The sequence below is a fragment of the Notechis scutatus genome, chromosome 4 (assembly GCF_049901735.1).
Source record: "Notechis scutatus isolate UNSWTSFEM ecotype Mainland chromosome 4, rNotScu1.2, whole genome shotgun sequence".
NCBI lineage: Eukaryota > Metazoa > Chordata > Lepidosauria > Squamata > Elapidae > Notechis > Notechis scutatus.
In genome coordinates this window covers 848,912-865,456 of record NC_142012.1, presented here as the reverse complement: position 1 = coordinate 865,456, position 16,545 = coordinate 848,912, and the positions used below count along the sequence as shown (strand labels likewise).

The window sequence follows — 16,545 nt, the reverse complement described above, 5'->3', positions numbered from 1 at the left end:
ACTATCTATCTATCTATCTATCTATCTATCTATCTATCTATCTATCTACATATCTATCTTCTTCTATCTATCTATCTATTATCTATCTACCTATCAATATCTATCTATTCATATCTATCTATCATCTATCTATCTATCTATTCTATCATATCTATCTATCTATCTATCTATCTATCTATCTATCATCTATCTATCTATCTATCTATCTATCTATCTATCTATCTATCTATCATCATCTCCTACTATCATCATCTATTCCTCCCTCTCCCTTCCTTTCATCCAGCTAGCCCAAGGGTCTTATAACTTGGCAAGTTTAAGACTTGTGGACTTCAACTCCCAGAATTCCTGAGCTAACGTGATGGGAGGAGGAATTCTGGGAGTTGAAGTCCACAAATCTTAAAGCTGTCAAGTTTGGAGGCCCCTGCCCTAAACAAATGGCTGTTAAGTTGAGGACTATCTGTATAAGGACATCCACGGAAGGTGTTAGAAGAGTCAAGACATTGGCTGTAACTGTGCATCTATAGCCCCTTTTCCTCGTTTTATATTGAACACATGTAAAAAAATGGCTCCGAGTCTCCATCCATTTTCGACAATCGTTGCAGAGACGCAAACTGTGAACGGACAGCTGACAAAAACGCTCAGTGGAAGTCATCAGGAAGCAGGGATATTGTAAGACATTTTAATTTTTTTTCCCCCCACCACGGAGACATTAAAAAAAAAATCCAGAGTAATCCTCCAAAATCATCAGTGATACAAAGCACCTGAAATACAAATATTGTTCTATATATAAATAACCCAAGCTGCTTTCACACACACACACACACACACAACCGCCCATTTAATGCGCTGTTGATCCATTAGTCCGACAAAGCCTTGATCCGCATAGGGAACGTAGGCAGAATATGGAAAAAGACAGAAAAAAAAATTCCTGGTTCCTTGATTTTTCTTTTTAAAAACTCTTCAATATGTTGGCTTGAAAAGCGGGAGGGGTTGTAGCATGATTGAGGGGGGGAACTGGGGAGGCACCCCTGAACTCCAGTTGAAGGTCAGGAAATCTAAGAGGCGTCAGGGGCAAAACCGCCCAAGGAGTCTACGGCGTAGGCACAAGTTCGTGTTTTTTTTTTTAAAAAAAATGTTTTTTAAAAAAGAGAGGTTAAAACCCCCTACTTGGTGCGGTAAGGTTTATTAAACAGGGACGTCGTCCTTCGCTCGGCTTCTGGTTTTTTGTTTTTTTTCCCGCCCACATCATTCCCAGGGCACTTTCCTTCCCAAGACACGGTTGGTGATTTTCTGTTGGAAAAGACGAGAACAACCAAGAATCATGATTTAATTGGGGGCGATTGCTGGAATCCTAACACTGTAATGGTGAAGGGACACCCACCCACCCTGTCCGAGAAAGCCCCTTTTTGATCCTTCCCGTTTCTTGCCCCCCCCCTTCCTTACAAAAATAGGATAAATTGGGGAGGGGGTGAAGAGAGGAGGAAGAAGAGACCCACGGAAGAAGGGCCAAGCAGCTTGGGGGGGATGTGGGGAGACAGGTAGTGGAAAGCCCCAATTTGGATGAACTGGCTTTCGCTTGGGGTAGGACTGAAGGCCAGGGCTGTGGTGTGCTTGTGAGAGAGAGTCAGAGAGAGAGAAAGAGGGGAAAGAGAGAGAGAGAGAGAGAAAGAGAGAAAGGAGAAAAGATTAGGAAGGGAGGGAGGAGAGGAAAGAGAGGAAAAAGAAAGAAGAGAAGGAGAAAAGAGGGAGGGAGGAAAAGAAGAGAAAGGAGGGAGAGAAACAGAAGGAGAGAAGAGAGAGAGAAGAGAAAGGAGGAAAGACACGAAGGAAGGAAGGAAAGAAAGGAAGGAAGGAGGAAGAAAGGGAAGAGGGAGGAAAGAAGAGAAAGGGGAAGGAGAAGGAGAGAAAAGAGAGAGAAGAGAAAGGAGCGAGGAAAGAGAGAAAAGAAGGAAGGAAAGAAGGAAGGAAGGAAGGAAGGAAGGGAGCAAGAGAGGGAGGGAGGAAAAGAAGAGAAAGAGGGGAAAGAGAAGGAGAGAAAAGAAAGGGAAGAGAAAGGAGAGAGGAAAGGAAGGAAGGAAGGAAGGAAGAGGAGGAAGGAAGGAAAGGATGGAAGGAGGGAGGAAGTAAAGGAGAAAGGAGGGAGAGAAAGACAGAAGGAGAGAGAGAGAAAAGAGGAAAGAAAGGAGAAAAGAGAGAGAAGAGGAAAGGGAAAGAAGGAGAAAGAAGAGGAAGGAAGGAAGGAAAGGAGGGAGGGAAAAGAAGAGAAAGGAGGGATAGAAAAGAGAGACAGGAGAGAATGGAGAGAGAAAAGAGAGGAAAGAAAGGAGAGATAGAGAAGAGGAATAAGGGAGAAGAGGAAGGAAGGAGAAAGAAAAGAGAGAAGAGGGGAGAGAAAAGAGGGAAAAAAGGCGGCTCTGCTGCCCCCTAGTGGTTCAGGCACAATGGCGGCTTCCTCCCGCCCACCAGGGGCTCTGCGATGCTCCTTCCTTTGGCCAGGATTAAACTCTGCATTTCTCCCCCCCCCCCAGGCAATTTATGCCCTGCCGCTTCAGAGATACGGCCGGTTCTCCCTCCCGAGGAGTTTCGGCGCGGCGTAGGTCAGGGCGCAGCCCCCTGCGACGGCCCTGAGCTGATGCTTTTGGAGACGCCGCCCAGCTCCCGGCGACTCCCCTAATATCCCCTGAACTCCATTATCCCCTGCCTGCTCTGACCCCCATCCCTGATTCCCACTTTCCAGGAAAGGAGGAGAACCCCACAAGCTTTGAGTAGGTTTGTGGGGGGTGGGGGACGGGAGAGGAGAAAGGGGCACCCACCGTTTTGTACAGCTGGGCCTTCAAGCGGTTGGTGGAATATTCCGTCCTTCTCTGGGCTTCTTCCCGTCTCTTTCGCACCTCCGGCAGCTGCTCGTAGATGCTGGCCGAGGGAAGAGAAAGGAGAGAGAAGGCCATTGAAGAAGGGAGAAATCCCACCCTGGGTTGTTGTTATTTAGCGATTATTATTATTATTATTATTATTATTATTATTATTATTATTATTATTATTATTATTATTATTATTATTATTATTATTATTATTATTATTATTATTATTATTATTACAATAGAACAGAGGTCCCCAAACGTGGCTGGCCCCTTTCAGGCATGTGGACTTCAACTCCCAGAATTCCCCAGGCGGCCTCTCTCCAAACTTGGCCACTTTTAAGGAATTCTGGGAGTTGAAGTCCACACGCCTGAAAGGGGCCACGTTTGGAAGACCTCTGTCCTATTGTATTCTCTCACGAGAAGAAAAGGGACCCGGGGCCATTTTCCACACCGTTAATTTCGGATTCTGGGACCGCCGTGGCACCCCCAGGGTCGCCTAATCCAAATCCAGACGCTTGGCCGCTGACTCGCACTGATGACGGTTTGGCAGCATCCCCTTTCCCTCCTTTCGGCGACCTCCTGAGCGAGCGAAGTCCAGTGGGGAAGCTCGTTTCACTTAACGGCCACGGATTTTCATCACTGCGATTCGCTTACATTCGGCGACCTCCTGAACGAGCGAAGTCCAGTGGAGAAGCCCGTTTCACTTAACAACGGTGTCACGGATTTCATCACTGCGATTCGCTTACACAGGGTGGGGCGAGGTAGGTCGTTCAAAAGGGGGGGCGGGGGGCAAAACTCGCTTCGCGAACGCCTCGCTTCGTCACGTGACTTGCGGCCGTAAATCCAGGATCTGCCTTAAGACGAGAAAAGGCCTGGTTTCCGAGACCCCATTTTAAGGGCAGCATCTTCAGCAGAATCTGGGAAAGGGTGACCCCCCCCCCCCCGATGAAATTAGCATCAATAAGGAAATTAAAAATCAGGCTGGACAGAACTCTTCTCCTTTCTCAGCGGTTTTGTTTTTGCATTTTGTTACTTCCTTATTAGGAGCGCAGAAGTAACCGAGCCGCTGTTATTTATGATGTTTATCCCTTATCGCATCTGAACAGTAATCCAAGAGAGTCATTTTCTGGCCAAAAATCAACCAACCAAGCCCCCCGCCCCTTACCGTTTCGACCGCTCAACCATCTCATTCTTGGAAATGGCTCTACTCCGAAGCGTCCGATATCCTAAAGAAAGGGAAGGAGACATCGGGAGTGAGGCCAGCTCTCACTTTCTGTTTTCCCTGACCGGCCAAGGGACACGATCCCGGTTTGATGGCGTTAAGATGGAGGTCTCTAAACGGGGTCGCTTTTAAGACTGGCGGACTACGACTCCCAGGATTCCCCAGCCAGCCAGGAGGAGGATTGTGGGGTCCTTGGTGCTCTTGGAGCTTGGTTTTTCTCTTGCAGAGGTTGGATGACCCAACTAGGTAACATCATCAGTGTTAAAAGGGAGTTGGTGGGGGGGGAGGAGGAGGAGGAGGAGGAGGAGGAGGAGGAGGAGGAGGAGAAGGAGGAAGGAGGAGGAGGAGAAGGAGGAGGAGGAGGAGGAGGAATCCTTGATGCTTTCTGGGCTTGGTGGTTTTCTTGCAGACATTTCATTACCCAACTAGATATCATCATCAGTGCTAGAAGGGAGTAGGGGTTAGTAATAGTAGTAGCAGTAGTAGTAGCAGTAGTAGTAGTAGCAGCAGCAGCAGCAGCAGCAGTAGTAGTAGTAGTAGGAGGAGGAGGAGGAGGAGGAGGAATCCTTGATGCTTTCTGGGCTTGGTGGTTTTCTTGCAGACATTTCATTACCCAACTAGATATCATCATCAGTGCTAGAAGGGAGTAGGGGTTAGTAATAGTAGTAGCAGTAGCAGTAGGAGGAGGAGGAAGAGGAGGGGGAAGAAGAAGAAGAAGAGGAGGAGGAAGAAGAAGGTACTGTGGGGTCCTTGGTGCTCTCTAGCCGGGTGGTTTTCTTGCAGACTTTTCGTGACCCAACTACTTAACAGCATCTGTGCTTAGGAGGGACTGTTCCATTATGGGGATTGAAGCTGGCTGGGGAATTCTGGGAGTTGAAGTCCACCAGTTGCCAAAGTTTGGAGACCCCTGGTGTAAGAGGATCACCCCAAGACCTAAGGACGTTGAAAGGGTGGGCTTTCCTTTGCAAAGAAGGGGCCTTCCCTTCCTCCAGGTCTGGGTCTCCTTTGGCAGCCAAAGCAAAGCTCCAATCCCCCCCAGTGGAACAGTCCCTTCGGAGCACTGATGTTGTTACCTAGTTGGGTCATGAAATGTCTGCAAGAAAACCACCAAGTTCAAACAAAATCTAGGACCCTCACACTCCTCCTCCTCCTCCTCCTCTCTGCAAACCCCAATCCCTTCTACCTCCTCTCCCTTTTAGCACTGATGGGGTTCCCTAGCTGGGTCATGAAAGGTCTACAAGAAAACCACCAAGCACAGAGAGCACCAAGGACCCCACAGTTTTCCTTCTCCTCTCTACAAACCCCACTCCCTTCTAACCTCAAGGATGTTCCCGAGTTGGGTCATGAAACGTCTGCAAGAAAGTCTCCAAGGGGAAAAAAATGTAACAAAAATCTATTTAAAAAGAAAAAGAAAGTCTCCAAGAGAGCACCAAGGACCACACAGTCCTCCTCCTCCTCCTCTTTCTCCTCCTCCTCTTCTCTGCAACACCCCTTCCCTTCTAGCACTGAGGATGTTCCCAAGTTGGGTCATGAAATGTCTGCAAGAAAACAAACAGGCTCAGAGAGCACCAAGGACCCACAAATCTTCTCCTCCTCCTTCTCCTCCTCCTCCTCCTCCTCCTCCTCTTCCTCCTCCTCCCTGCAAACCCTCCTCCCTTCTAGCACTGAGGATGTTACCAAGTTGGGTCATGAAATGTCTGCAAGAAAAAAACAGGCTCAGAGAGCACCAAGGACCCCACAGATCTTCTCCTCCTCCTCCTCTTCCTCCTCCTCCCTGCAAACCCTCCTCCCTTCTAGCACTGAGGATGTTACCTAGTTGGGTCATGAAAAGTCTGCAAGAAAACCACCCAGCTCAGAGAGCACCAAGGACCCCTACAACCCTTCCTTCCTTCCTTCCTTCCTTCCTTCCTTCCCTTTCCTTCCCTTTCCTTTATTCCTTCTCCTTTCTCTTCCTCCTCCTCCTCCTCCTCCCTCCTTCTAAGCACTGATAATGATACCTAGTTGGGTCATGAAACGTCTGCAAGAAAACCACCCGGCTCAGAGAACACCAAGGACCCCACAGTCCTCCTCTTCCTCCTCCATGCCACAAACCCCACTCCCTTCTACCACTGATGATGTTACCTAGATGGGCAATGAAACGTCTACAAGAAAAACACCAAACTCCGAGAGCACCAAGGACCCCCCACAATCCTTCCTTCCTTCCCTTCCTTCCTCCTTCCCTTTCCTTTATTCCTTCCTTCCTTCCTTCCCTCCCTTCCCTTTCCTTTATTCCTTCTCCTTTCTCTTTCTCCTCCTCCTCTTCTCTGCAACACCCCTTCCCTTTTAGCACTGAGGATGTTCCCAAGTTGGGTCATGAAATGTCTGCAAGAAAACAAACAGGCTCAGAGAGCACCAAGGACCCCACAGATCTTCTCCTCCTCCTCCTCTTCCTCCTCCTCCCTGCAAACCCTCCTCCCTTCTAGCACTGAGGATGTTACTTAATTGTCATGAAAAGTCTGTAAGAAAACCACCCAGCTCAGACAGCACCAGAGACCCCATAGCCTTCCTCCTCCTCCTCCTCCCTCTCCTCTTCCCTGTAAATCTCAGTCCTTCTAGCACTGAGGAGGATACCTAGATGGGCAATGAAACGTCTGCAAGAAAACCACCCAGCTCAGAGAGCACTGAGGACCCCTTAGTGCAGAAGCAGCCAGGGTATTTGGAGAGGAAGGTCTCTGTCCCTGCTGCCAAAGAACAGCCGGCCCACCCCTCTCTTCCTTCATTTCTTCAGCAAACCAACCCCCGCGTGCATTTTGGAGCCCGGCTCCCCTGGAAGCGAAGGGGTACCTCGGTTAGCAAGACCCCCCATGTTCCTGCAGCTCATCGCCTCGGGGGGGTTAAACAATTGTTCCCTCTCCCCCTGGAAGACGCTCTGCAGCTTCCTTTCTTCCGTGAGCAGCTTGAGGCGCTTCAGACGTTCGCCGGAGCTCGAGATGAAATCGGGACGGTGCATTGCGAGAGATTCCTAAGTGGGGAGGGCGAAGGGGGGGGCGAAAGGGGGAAGATAAAAAGAAAACAAACCATTTAGCTTCGGGGAAGAATGAATATAAGCTTCCTTGAAAACAGGCCTCTGAGGCTGAGAAATTGCTTTTTTTTTTTGCAAGCGGAGGCCTCTGTAAAGCTCCAGAGGAAAGGTCTCCAAACTTGGCCACTTTAAGACTCGTGGACTTCAACTCCCAGAATTCCCAGCTAACATCTCCAAACTTGGCCATTTTAAGACTTGTGGACTTCAACTCCCAGAATTCCCCAGCTAACATCTCCAAACTTGGCCACTTTAAGGCTCGTGGACTTCCACTCCCAGAATTCCCCAGCTAACATCTCCAAACTTGGCCCCTTTAAGACTCGTGGACTTCCACTCCCAGAATTCCCTAGCTAACATCTCCAAACTTGGCCACTTTAAGACTCGTGGACTTCAACTCTCAGAATTCCCTAGCTAACATCTCCAAACTTGGCCCCTTTAAGACTCATGGACTTCCACTCCCAGAATTCCCCAGCTAACATCTCCAAACTTGGCCACTTTAAGACTCGTGGACTTCAACTCCCAGAATTCCCCAGCTAACATCTCCAAACTTGGCCACTTTAAGACTCGTGGACTTCCACTCCCAGAATTCCCCAGCCGGCATCTCAAACTTGGCCCCTTTAAGACTCGTGGACTTCCACTCCCAGAATTCCCTAGCTAACATCTCCAAACTTGGCCCCTTTAAGACTCGTGGACTTCAACTCTCAGAATTCCCTAGCTAACATCTCCAAACTTGGCCACTTTAAGACTCGTGGACTTCCACTCCCAGAATTCCCCAGCTAACATCTCCAAACTTGGCCACTTTAAGACTCGTGGACTTCAACTCCCAAATTCCCAGCTAACATCTCCAAACTTGGCCACTTTAAGACTCGTGGACTTCAACTCCCAGAATTCCCTAGCTAACATCTCCAAACTTGGCCCCTTTAAGACTCGTGGACTTCAACTCCCAGAATTCCCCAGCCGGCATCTCCAAACTTGGCCACTTTAAGACTCGTGGACTTCAACTCCCAGAATTCCCCAGCCGGCATCTCCAAACTTGGCCCCTTTAAGACTCGTGGACTTCAACTCCCAGATTCCCCAGCCGGCATCTCCAAACTTGGCCACTTTAAGACTCGTGGACTTCCACTCCCAGAATTCCCCAGCTAACATCTCCAAACTTGGCCACTTTAAGACTCGTGGACTTCCACTCCCAGAATTCCCCAGCTAACATCTCCAAACTTGGCCACTTTAAGACTCGTGGACTTCCACTCCCAGAATTCCCTAGCTAACATCTCCAAACTTGGCCACTTTAAGACTCGTGGACTTCCACTCCCAGAATTCCCCAGCTAACATCTCCAAACTTGGCCCCTTTAAGACTCGTGGACTTCCACTCCCAGAATTCCCTAGCTAACATCTCCAAACTTGGCCACTTTAAGACTCGTGGACTTCAACTCTCAGAATTCCCTAGCTAACATCTCCAAACTTGGCCCCTTTAAGACTCATGGACTTCCACTCCCAGAATTCCCCAGCTAACATCTCCAAACTTGGCCACTTTAAGACTCGTGGACTTCAACTCCCAGAATTCCCCAGCTAACATCTCCAAACTTGGCCACTTTAAGACTCGTGGACTTCAACTCCCAGAATTCCCTAGCTAACATCTCCAAACTTGGCCCCTTTAAGACTCGTGGACTTCAACTCCCAGAATTCCCAGCCGGCATCTCCAAACTTGGCCACTTTAAGACTCGTGGACTTCAACTCCCAGAATTCCCCAGCCGGCATCTCCAAACTTGGCCACTTTAAGACTCGTGGACTTCAACTCCCAGAATTCCCCAGCCAGCATCTCAAACTTGGCCCCTTTAAGACTCGTGGACTTCAACTCCCAGAATTCCCCAGCCGGCATCTCCAAACTTGGCCACTTTAAGACTCGTGGACTTCCACTCCCAGAATTCCCAGCTAACATCTCCAAACTTGGCCACTTTAAGACTCGTGGACTTCCACTCCCAGAATTCCCTAGCTAACATCTCCAAACTTGGCCCCTTTAAGACTCGTGGACTTCAACTCCCAGAATTCCCTAACATCTCCAAACTTGGCCACTTTAAGACTCGTGGACTTCCACTCCCAGAATTCCCTAGCTAACATCTCCAAACTTGGCCACTTTAAGGCTCGTGGACTTCAACTCCCAGAATTCCCCAGCCGGCATCTCCAAACAGCCACTTTAAGACTCGTGGACTTCCACTCCCAGAATTCCCTAGCTAACATCTCCAAACTTGGCCACTTTAAGGCTCGTGGACTTCCTCCCAGAATTCCCTAGCTAACATCTCCAAACTTGGCCACTTTAAGACTCGTGGACTTCAACTCCCAGAATTCCCTAACATCTCCAAACTTGGCCACTTTAAGGCTCGTGGACTTCCACTCCCAGAATTCCCTAGCTAACATCTCCAAACTTGGCCACTTTAAGGCTCGTGGACTTCAACTCCCAGAATTCCCTAACATCTCCAAACTTGGCCACTTTAAGACTCGTGGACTTCCACTCCCAGAATTCCCCAGCTAAGATCTCCAAACTTGGCCACTTTAAGACTCGTGGACTTCCACTCCCAGAATTCCCTAGCTAACATCTCCAAACTTGGCCACTTTAAGGCTCGTGGACTTCAACTCCCAGAATTCCCCAGCCGGCATCTCCAAACTTGGCCACTTTAAGACTCGTGGACTTCCACTCCCAGAATTCCCTAGCTAACATCTCCAAACTTGGCCACTTTAAGGCTCGTGGACTTCAACTCCCAGAATTCCCTAACATCTCCAAACTTGGCCACTTTAAGGCTCGTGGACTTCCACTCCCAGAATTCCCTAGCTAACATCTCCAAACTTGGCCACTTTAAGGCTCGTGGACTTCAACTCCCAGAATTCCCTAACATCTCCAAACTTGGCCACTTTAAGGCTCGTGGACTTCAACTCCCAGAATTCCCTAACATCTCCAAACTTGGCCACTTTAAGGCTCGTGGACTTCCACTCCCAGAATTCCCTAGCTAACATCTCCAAACTTGGCCACTTTAAGACTCGTGGACTTCAACTCCCAGAATTCCCTAATATCTCCAAACTTGGCCACTTTAAGACTCGTGAACTTCCACTCCCAGAATTCCCCAGCTAACATCTCCAAACTTGGCCACTTTAAGGCTCGTGGACTTCCACTCCCAGAATTCCCCAGCTAACATCTCCAAACTTGGCCACTTTAAGACTTGTGGACTTCCACTCCCAGAATTCCCTAGCTAACATCTCCAAACTTGGCCACTTTAAGACTTGTGGACTTCCACTCCCAGAATTCCCCAGCCGGCATCTCCAAACTTGGCCACTTTAAGACTCGTGGACTTCCACTCCCAGAATTCCCCAGCTAAGATCTCCAAACTTGGCCACTTTAAGACTTGTGGACTTCCACTCCCAGAATTCCCTAGCTAACATCTCCAAACTTGGCCACTTTAAGGCTCGTGGACTTCAACTCCCAGAATTCCCCAGCCGGCATCTCCAAACTTGGCCACTTTAAGACTCGTGGACTTCCACTCCCAGAATTCCCTAGCTAACATCTCCAAACTTGGCCACTTTAAGGCTCGTGGACTTCAACTCCCAGAATTCCCTAACATCTCCAAACTTGGCCACTTTAAGACTCGTGGACTTCCACTCCCAGAATTCCCTAGCTAACATCTCCAAACTTGGCCACTTTAAGGCTCGTGGACTTCAACTCCCAGAATTCCCTAACATCTCCAAACTTGGCCACTTTAAGACTCGTGGACTTCCACTCCCAGAATTCCCTAGCTAACATCTCCAAACTTGGCCACTTTAAGGCTCGTGGACTTCAACTCCCAGAATTCCCTAACATCTCCAAACTTGGCCACTTTAAGGCTCGTGGACTTCCACTCCCAGAATTCCCTAGCTAACATCTCCAAACTTGGCCACTTTAAGGCTCGTGGACTTCAACTCCCAGAATTCCCTAACATCTCCAAACTTGGCCACTTTAAGGCTCGTGGACTTCAACTCCCAGAATTCCCTAACATCTCCAAACTTGGCCACTTTAAGGCTCGTGGACTTCCACTCCCAGAATTCCCTAGCTAACATCTCCAAACTTGGCCACTTTAAGGCTCGTGGACTTCAACTCCCAGAATTCCCTAGCTAACATCTCCAAACTTGGCCACTTTAAGGCTCGTGGACTTCAACTCCCAGAATTCCCTAACATCTCCAAACTTGGCCACTTTAAGGCTCGTGGACTTCCACTCCCAGAATTCCCTAGCTAACATCTCCAAACTTGGCCACTTTAAGACTCGTGGACTTCAACTCCCAGAATTCCCTAACATCTCCAAACTTGGCCACTTTAAGACTCGTGAACTTCCACTCCCAGAATTCCCCAGCTAACATCTCCAAACTTGGCCACTTTAAGGCTCGTGGACTTCCACTCCCAGAATTCCCCAGCTAACATCTCCAAACTTGGCCACTTTAAGACTTGTGGACTTCCACTCCCAGAATTCCCTAGCTAACATCTCCAAACTTGGCCACACTTTGGACTTCCACTCCCAGAATTCCACAGCTGGCAACTTTATGGAATTTGGGGACTTGAAGTCCACAAGCATCGCGGTGAAAATAAGGCAGGACGAACAAACTGTCGAAAAGGAAAATGTTTTTAAATGTTCTCTCTCCCTTCTTCTTCCTCTTTTTTTCTTCTTTTTCTTCCTTTTTCCTTTCTTTTCGCGTTTCTTTCTTTCCCTTTTTCTCGCTCTTTTCTTGGTTTGGTTATTTGCGTATATGTTGTAGATTTGTTTTTTTTTATTATAAAATCAATAAGATTTGTTTAAAAAAGAAAAAAGAAAATAAGGCAGGACGTAAAATTTAAAAACACAAAAATGTACAAGGTTAAAATGCTGCGTGGTGGGCAAATTGGACACATCTTCGTTGCCCAGAAACCAGCAATGTTAATTGCAGGTTTGTAACATTGCCACAAGGTCCTTAAGTGTGCATTGAACATTAACTGTTCAATGCAAGCTTGAACACACAAAGGGCAGGTTGTTTTCCTTCCTTCCCTTCCTTCCCTTCCCTTCCTCCTTCCCTTTCCTTCCTTCCTTCCTTCCTTCCTTCCTTCCTTCCTTCCTTCCTTCCTTCCTTCCTTCCTTCCTTCCTTCGTCCTTCCCTTCCCTTCCCTTCCCTTCCTTCCTTCCTTCCTTCCTTCCTTCCTTCCTTCCTTCCTCCCTCCCTCCCTCCCTCCCTCCCTCCCTTCCTTCCTTCCTTCACCTTTCTCTTCTCTCTGGCAGTTGAAGTCCACCAGTCTTAAAGTTGCCAGGTTTGCTGGATGCTTTGATGCCGGACCATTCACCGGAAAGACACCAGACGTGGGAATAAGCCTAGCCGTGTGATTGTGTTGTGTTTTTTTAAAAAAGGGTGGGGGCAATAAAGAATATTTTAAACCAGCCCGACATAGACAAAGCCGAGGGCTCGGGGGGAGCCGTGAAGGAAAAGCCTCTAAACCAAACAAAACCCAGAGAAATCCCTGGGAAAATCAGAATCCCCTCTTCCCGCGGAAGAGGTCGATATCCGCGGGAAAGCGGAAGGGCAGAATCTCTGCCTTATGATTCCTAGGGCCATCTGGGGCTCAAGAAGTTTGAAAGCCGCAAAAAAAAAATGTTTTTTTTTAAATTTGGGGACACTGGAGGGAGGTGGGGTGTCTCTGGAGTAAGAGAATCCATGCGTCGGTCTCACGGATGATTCTAGGTGTCGAGTTATGACCGTTTGGACTGATTCCTGAGAACCGGATGTTAAATCTGTACCTGGTTTGCCAAACCACTATTTGAACCGACCGGCTGGCCCCGCTCACCCTGCCCCCCTCCCCTCCCAGGAGTCTCCAGGAGGCCCGTTTTGGATGCAGGTAAGTGTCAGGGTAGGCGTGGAGGCTCTGGGAGGGGGGGAAAAAATGGGCTTTCTGGAAGTACCGGAAGTTACAGATAACAGGTAATCAGAGTTGGAAGGGATCTTGTAGGTCATCTAGTCCAACCCCCTGCTCAAGAAGGAGAGCCTATGTTAGGAATACAAGTCACCTAACAGGTATTTGGGTTGGAAATATATAAACCAGGATAAACATTTTAAAACTGTATCTTTAAGAAAATGCAAAAGTGTAATTGGGTGTGGTTTCTCAAACGGCCATAAGATGGAGCCAGAAACCTGGGTTGTTTTAGTTTTAGTCTCAGAAGAGAGTGTGAGTGGATCTCTGTTTCCTTCTGTTGGAAAGTATTGCCGTTGCTCCATTCTTCCTAATTGACTGATATTCCTGGATTTAATGTAAGTCTGATCCTGAACTGTTTTTTGACACTGGACTTTTGATATTTCGATTATCCCTGGATTGAAAAACTGACTGATTTACCTGTGAATGACTTTGGATTGCTTATCTTGAACTTTGCTTAAACTGTCTGGAAGTAAAAACCTACATCTACTGTACAGTGTATCTGTGTGCTGTGTGTGTGTATTATTCAAACACTTCTCTCAAATACGTCTCCCTGTATGCGCTCATTCTCCTAACCGGGAATTACCTCAACACTCTACACCATTTCTATCCGGAAATGGGCCTGTGTCCGGCTTCCAGAGGGCCTCCCGGAGCCTGGGGAAGGCTGTTTTCAGCCTCCCAGAGGCCCGAGGGAAGCCTCCGGACTCTGGGGAAGGTGAAAAACAGCCCTCCCGGCAAACCACACCCACCAAGGCCACGCGGACGTTAAGCAAATCTGGCTCTCCACCGCCTCCCCCCCCCAAAAAAATTGATTTTTGCTGGCCGCTAAGTTTGCAAAATGGGGATTGCAGGGGGGTCTAGGGCAATTCTCCACGGGGCAACTTGCCACGGAATATTCCCTGCGGGACAAGAGTTTACGGCCAACGGCAAAAGCAATGGTCATGCGAATGACAAAACTTCAAAATCTTTTGTTGGTAGTGTACTGCATCCAGTTTTGGTCACCTCATTATAAAAAAGATGTTGAGACTCCAGAAAATGTGCAGAGAAGAGAAACCAGGATGATGAGGGGATTGGAGACTAAAACATACGATGAACTGTTGCAGGAACAGTTGGAGAGAGAGAGAGAGAGAGAGGAGAGGAGGGAGGGAGGGAGGGAGGGAGAGAGGAAGGAAGGAAGGAAGGAAGGAAGGAAGGAAGGAAGGAAGGAAGGAAGGAAGGAAAGAAGGAAGGAAGGAAAGGAGAGATGGGGAAGGAAGGAGGAGGGAAGGAAGGAAGGAAGGAGAGGGAGGGAAGAAGAGATGGGGAAGAAGGAGGAGGAGGGAGGGAGGGAGGGAGGGAGGGAGGAAGGAAGGAAGGAAGGAAGGAAGGAAGGAAGGAAGGAAGGAAGGAAGGAAGGAAGGAAGGAAGGAAGGAAGATGTCTGAGCAAACCATGGATGGACAGAAGACATGTCTAGTTTAAGGAAAAGAAGGATGGGGTGACATGATAGCAGTCTTCCAATATCTCAGGGCTAGCTACAAAGAAGTCATGAAAAAAAGATGTTGAGACTCTAGAAAAAGTACAGAGGAGCAACCAGGATGATTGGAGGCTAAAACGCACGATGAACAATTGCAGGAACTGGGCCTGGCTAGTCTAGGGAAGAGAAGGACCAGGGAAGACAGGAGAGCAGCCTTCCAATATTTGAGGGGCTGCCACAGGGAGGAGGAAGGGGGTCAAGCTATTCTCCAAAGCGCCCGAAGCCCAGACAAGGAATAATGGATGGAAGCTGATCAACGGTGGTAAGAACGCAAAACCATCATAAGGGACTTGTTTCAGTGCTGTTGTAACTCTGAACGGTCCCTAAATGAATCCAAGGCCAGCTATGTTAAGTGATTAGAGCTTACAGGAGACCTCTACGCTTCCTTCCAGCTGAGTGGGAATGGAGCCGCGGTGCCTGGTCCTTGGCACCAGGATCTCTAGTATGGATGGGGTGTGGGGTGGGGGGGTGTAAAGGGGAGGAAGGGGACAAAGCCAGAAGCCTGGATTTTACCTGCAGGGTCATTTTCCCCAAAGGGGAGGGAGGCTCATTCTCAACATCTCTTGCTGGAGCGGCCAGACGCACCTGGAGGCCCCGGAGACGCTCCGGCCAGTTCTGCTCGCGGAGAGGTTCCCGCCACGGCTTCCCTCTGGGTGGGGGCTCGGACCACGCAAGAACTGGGCCGGGTGGGAAGCCACCCCTGGCCTCTTCCAGGGCATCTGGTTTTAGATCTCTTGCCGGGACGAACCAAGACACTCCTGGATGGGGGTAGAACAACAACGGTGGTGAGTTTATTTACTAGCTCGATCGCCGTGCTTTCGCTACGGAACGATGTGGTCAGGCTTAGGTTTTGGGGAGGAAAGTAAGGGGGAGGGGAATTCTGCCTCTGCCTACAAGCATCCATCAGTATTCATCTGGCTGGCATCATGTCAGTGTGTGAGAGAGTTGAGGGCTGTTTGGAAACTGAAAGAGTATTTGTTGTGTGAGCAAGGAGACACAACTTCAACTGTTCTATACTAAAGCTGCTTGCTGAACTGAACCTGAAACTCCTCTCCTCTGCTTGTGTTTTGCCTTTGGAAGAGATTTCTTTCCAGGTGGGGAGGGGGAGTAGGACTCCTTAGCATCAGAGCGTGTTAATAATAATAATAATATAGGGAATACTAAACGCTCTGATGGTTCATTTCAAAGAATCCTTTCTTAGTGAGCCCCTAGAAGCCAAGAATATGTGCCAAATTTCAAGTTTGTAGGCTTTATCTGAGATAGATAGATAGATAGATAGATAGATAGATAGATAGATAGATAGAGGGATGAATGGATAGATAGATGTAGATAGACAGATAGACAGATGATAGATGATGATAGATAGATAGATAGATAGATAGATAGATAGATAGATAGAGGGATGAATGGATAGATAGATGTAGATAGACAGATAGACAGATGATAGATGATGATAGATAGATAGATAGATAGATAGATAGATAGATAGATAGATAGATAGATAGATAGATAGATAGATAGATAGATAGATAGAGGGATGAATGGATAGATAGATGTAGATAGACAGATAGACAGATGATAGATAGATAGATAGATAGATAGATAGATAGATAGATAGATAGATAGATAGATAGATAGATAGATAGATAGATAGATAGATAGATAGATAGATAGATAGATAGATAGATAGATAGATAGATAGATAGATAGATAGATAGATAGATCAGAGGTTGTATTCAGCAGGTTCTGACCAGTTCTGGAGAACTGGGAGTGGAAATTTGGAGTAGCTGGGAGAACCGGCCAATCCTGCCTCTGACTGGCCCCGCCAACCCCATCTCTTCTCTGCCTCCCATTGAGTCACAGCTGAACGGCTGGGTCTTCTTTGGTTGCCCTGCACAGGAGAACAGAGCTGGAAAGCAGGTTAGTGGGGTGGGAAGGGAAG

General features: G+C 48.1%; 1 protein-coding gene across 1 annotated transcript in view; it reads right to left on the bottom strand.

Annotated features, from left to right (window-relative positions):
- Nucleotides 1–1,170: 1,170 nt before the first annotated feature.
- The window catches only part of ALMS1 (ALMS1 centrosome and basal body associated protein), a 76,164-nt gene continuing 60,789 nt past the window's right edge, over nt 1,171–16,545 (bottom strand). The window contains 5 exon segments of the mRNA XM_087962634.1: nt 1,171–1,290; nt 2,814–2,913; nt 4,027–4,087; nt 6,907–7,084; nt 15,117–15,361. Of these exon segments, the coding sequence (XP_087818760.1) occupies nt 1,246–1,290; nt 2,814–2,913; nt 4,027–4,087; nt 6,907–7,084; nt 15,117–15,361 (629 nt within the window). The 3' untranslated portion in view covers nt 1,171–1,245.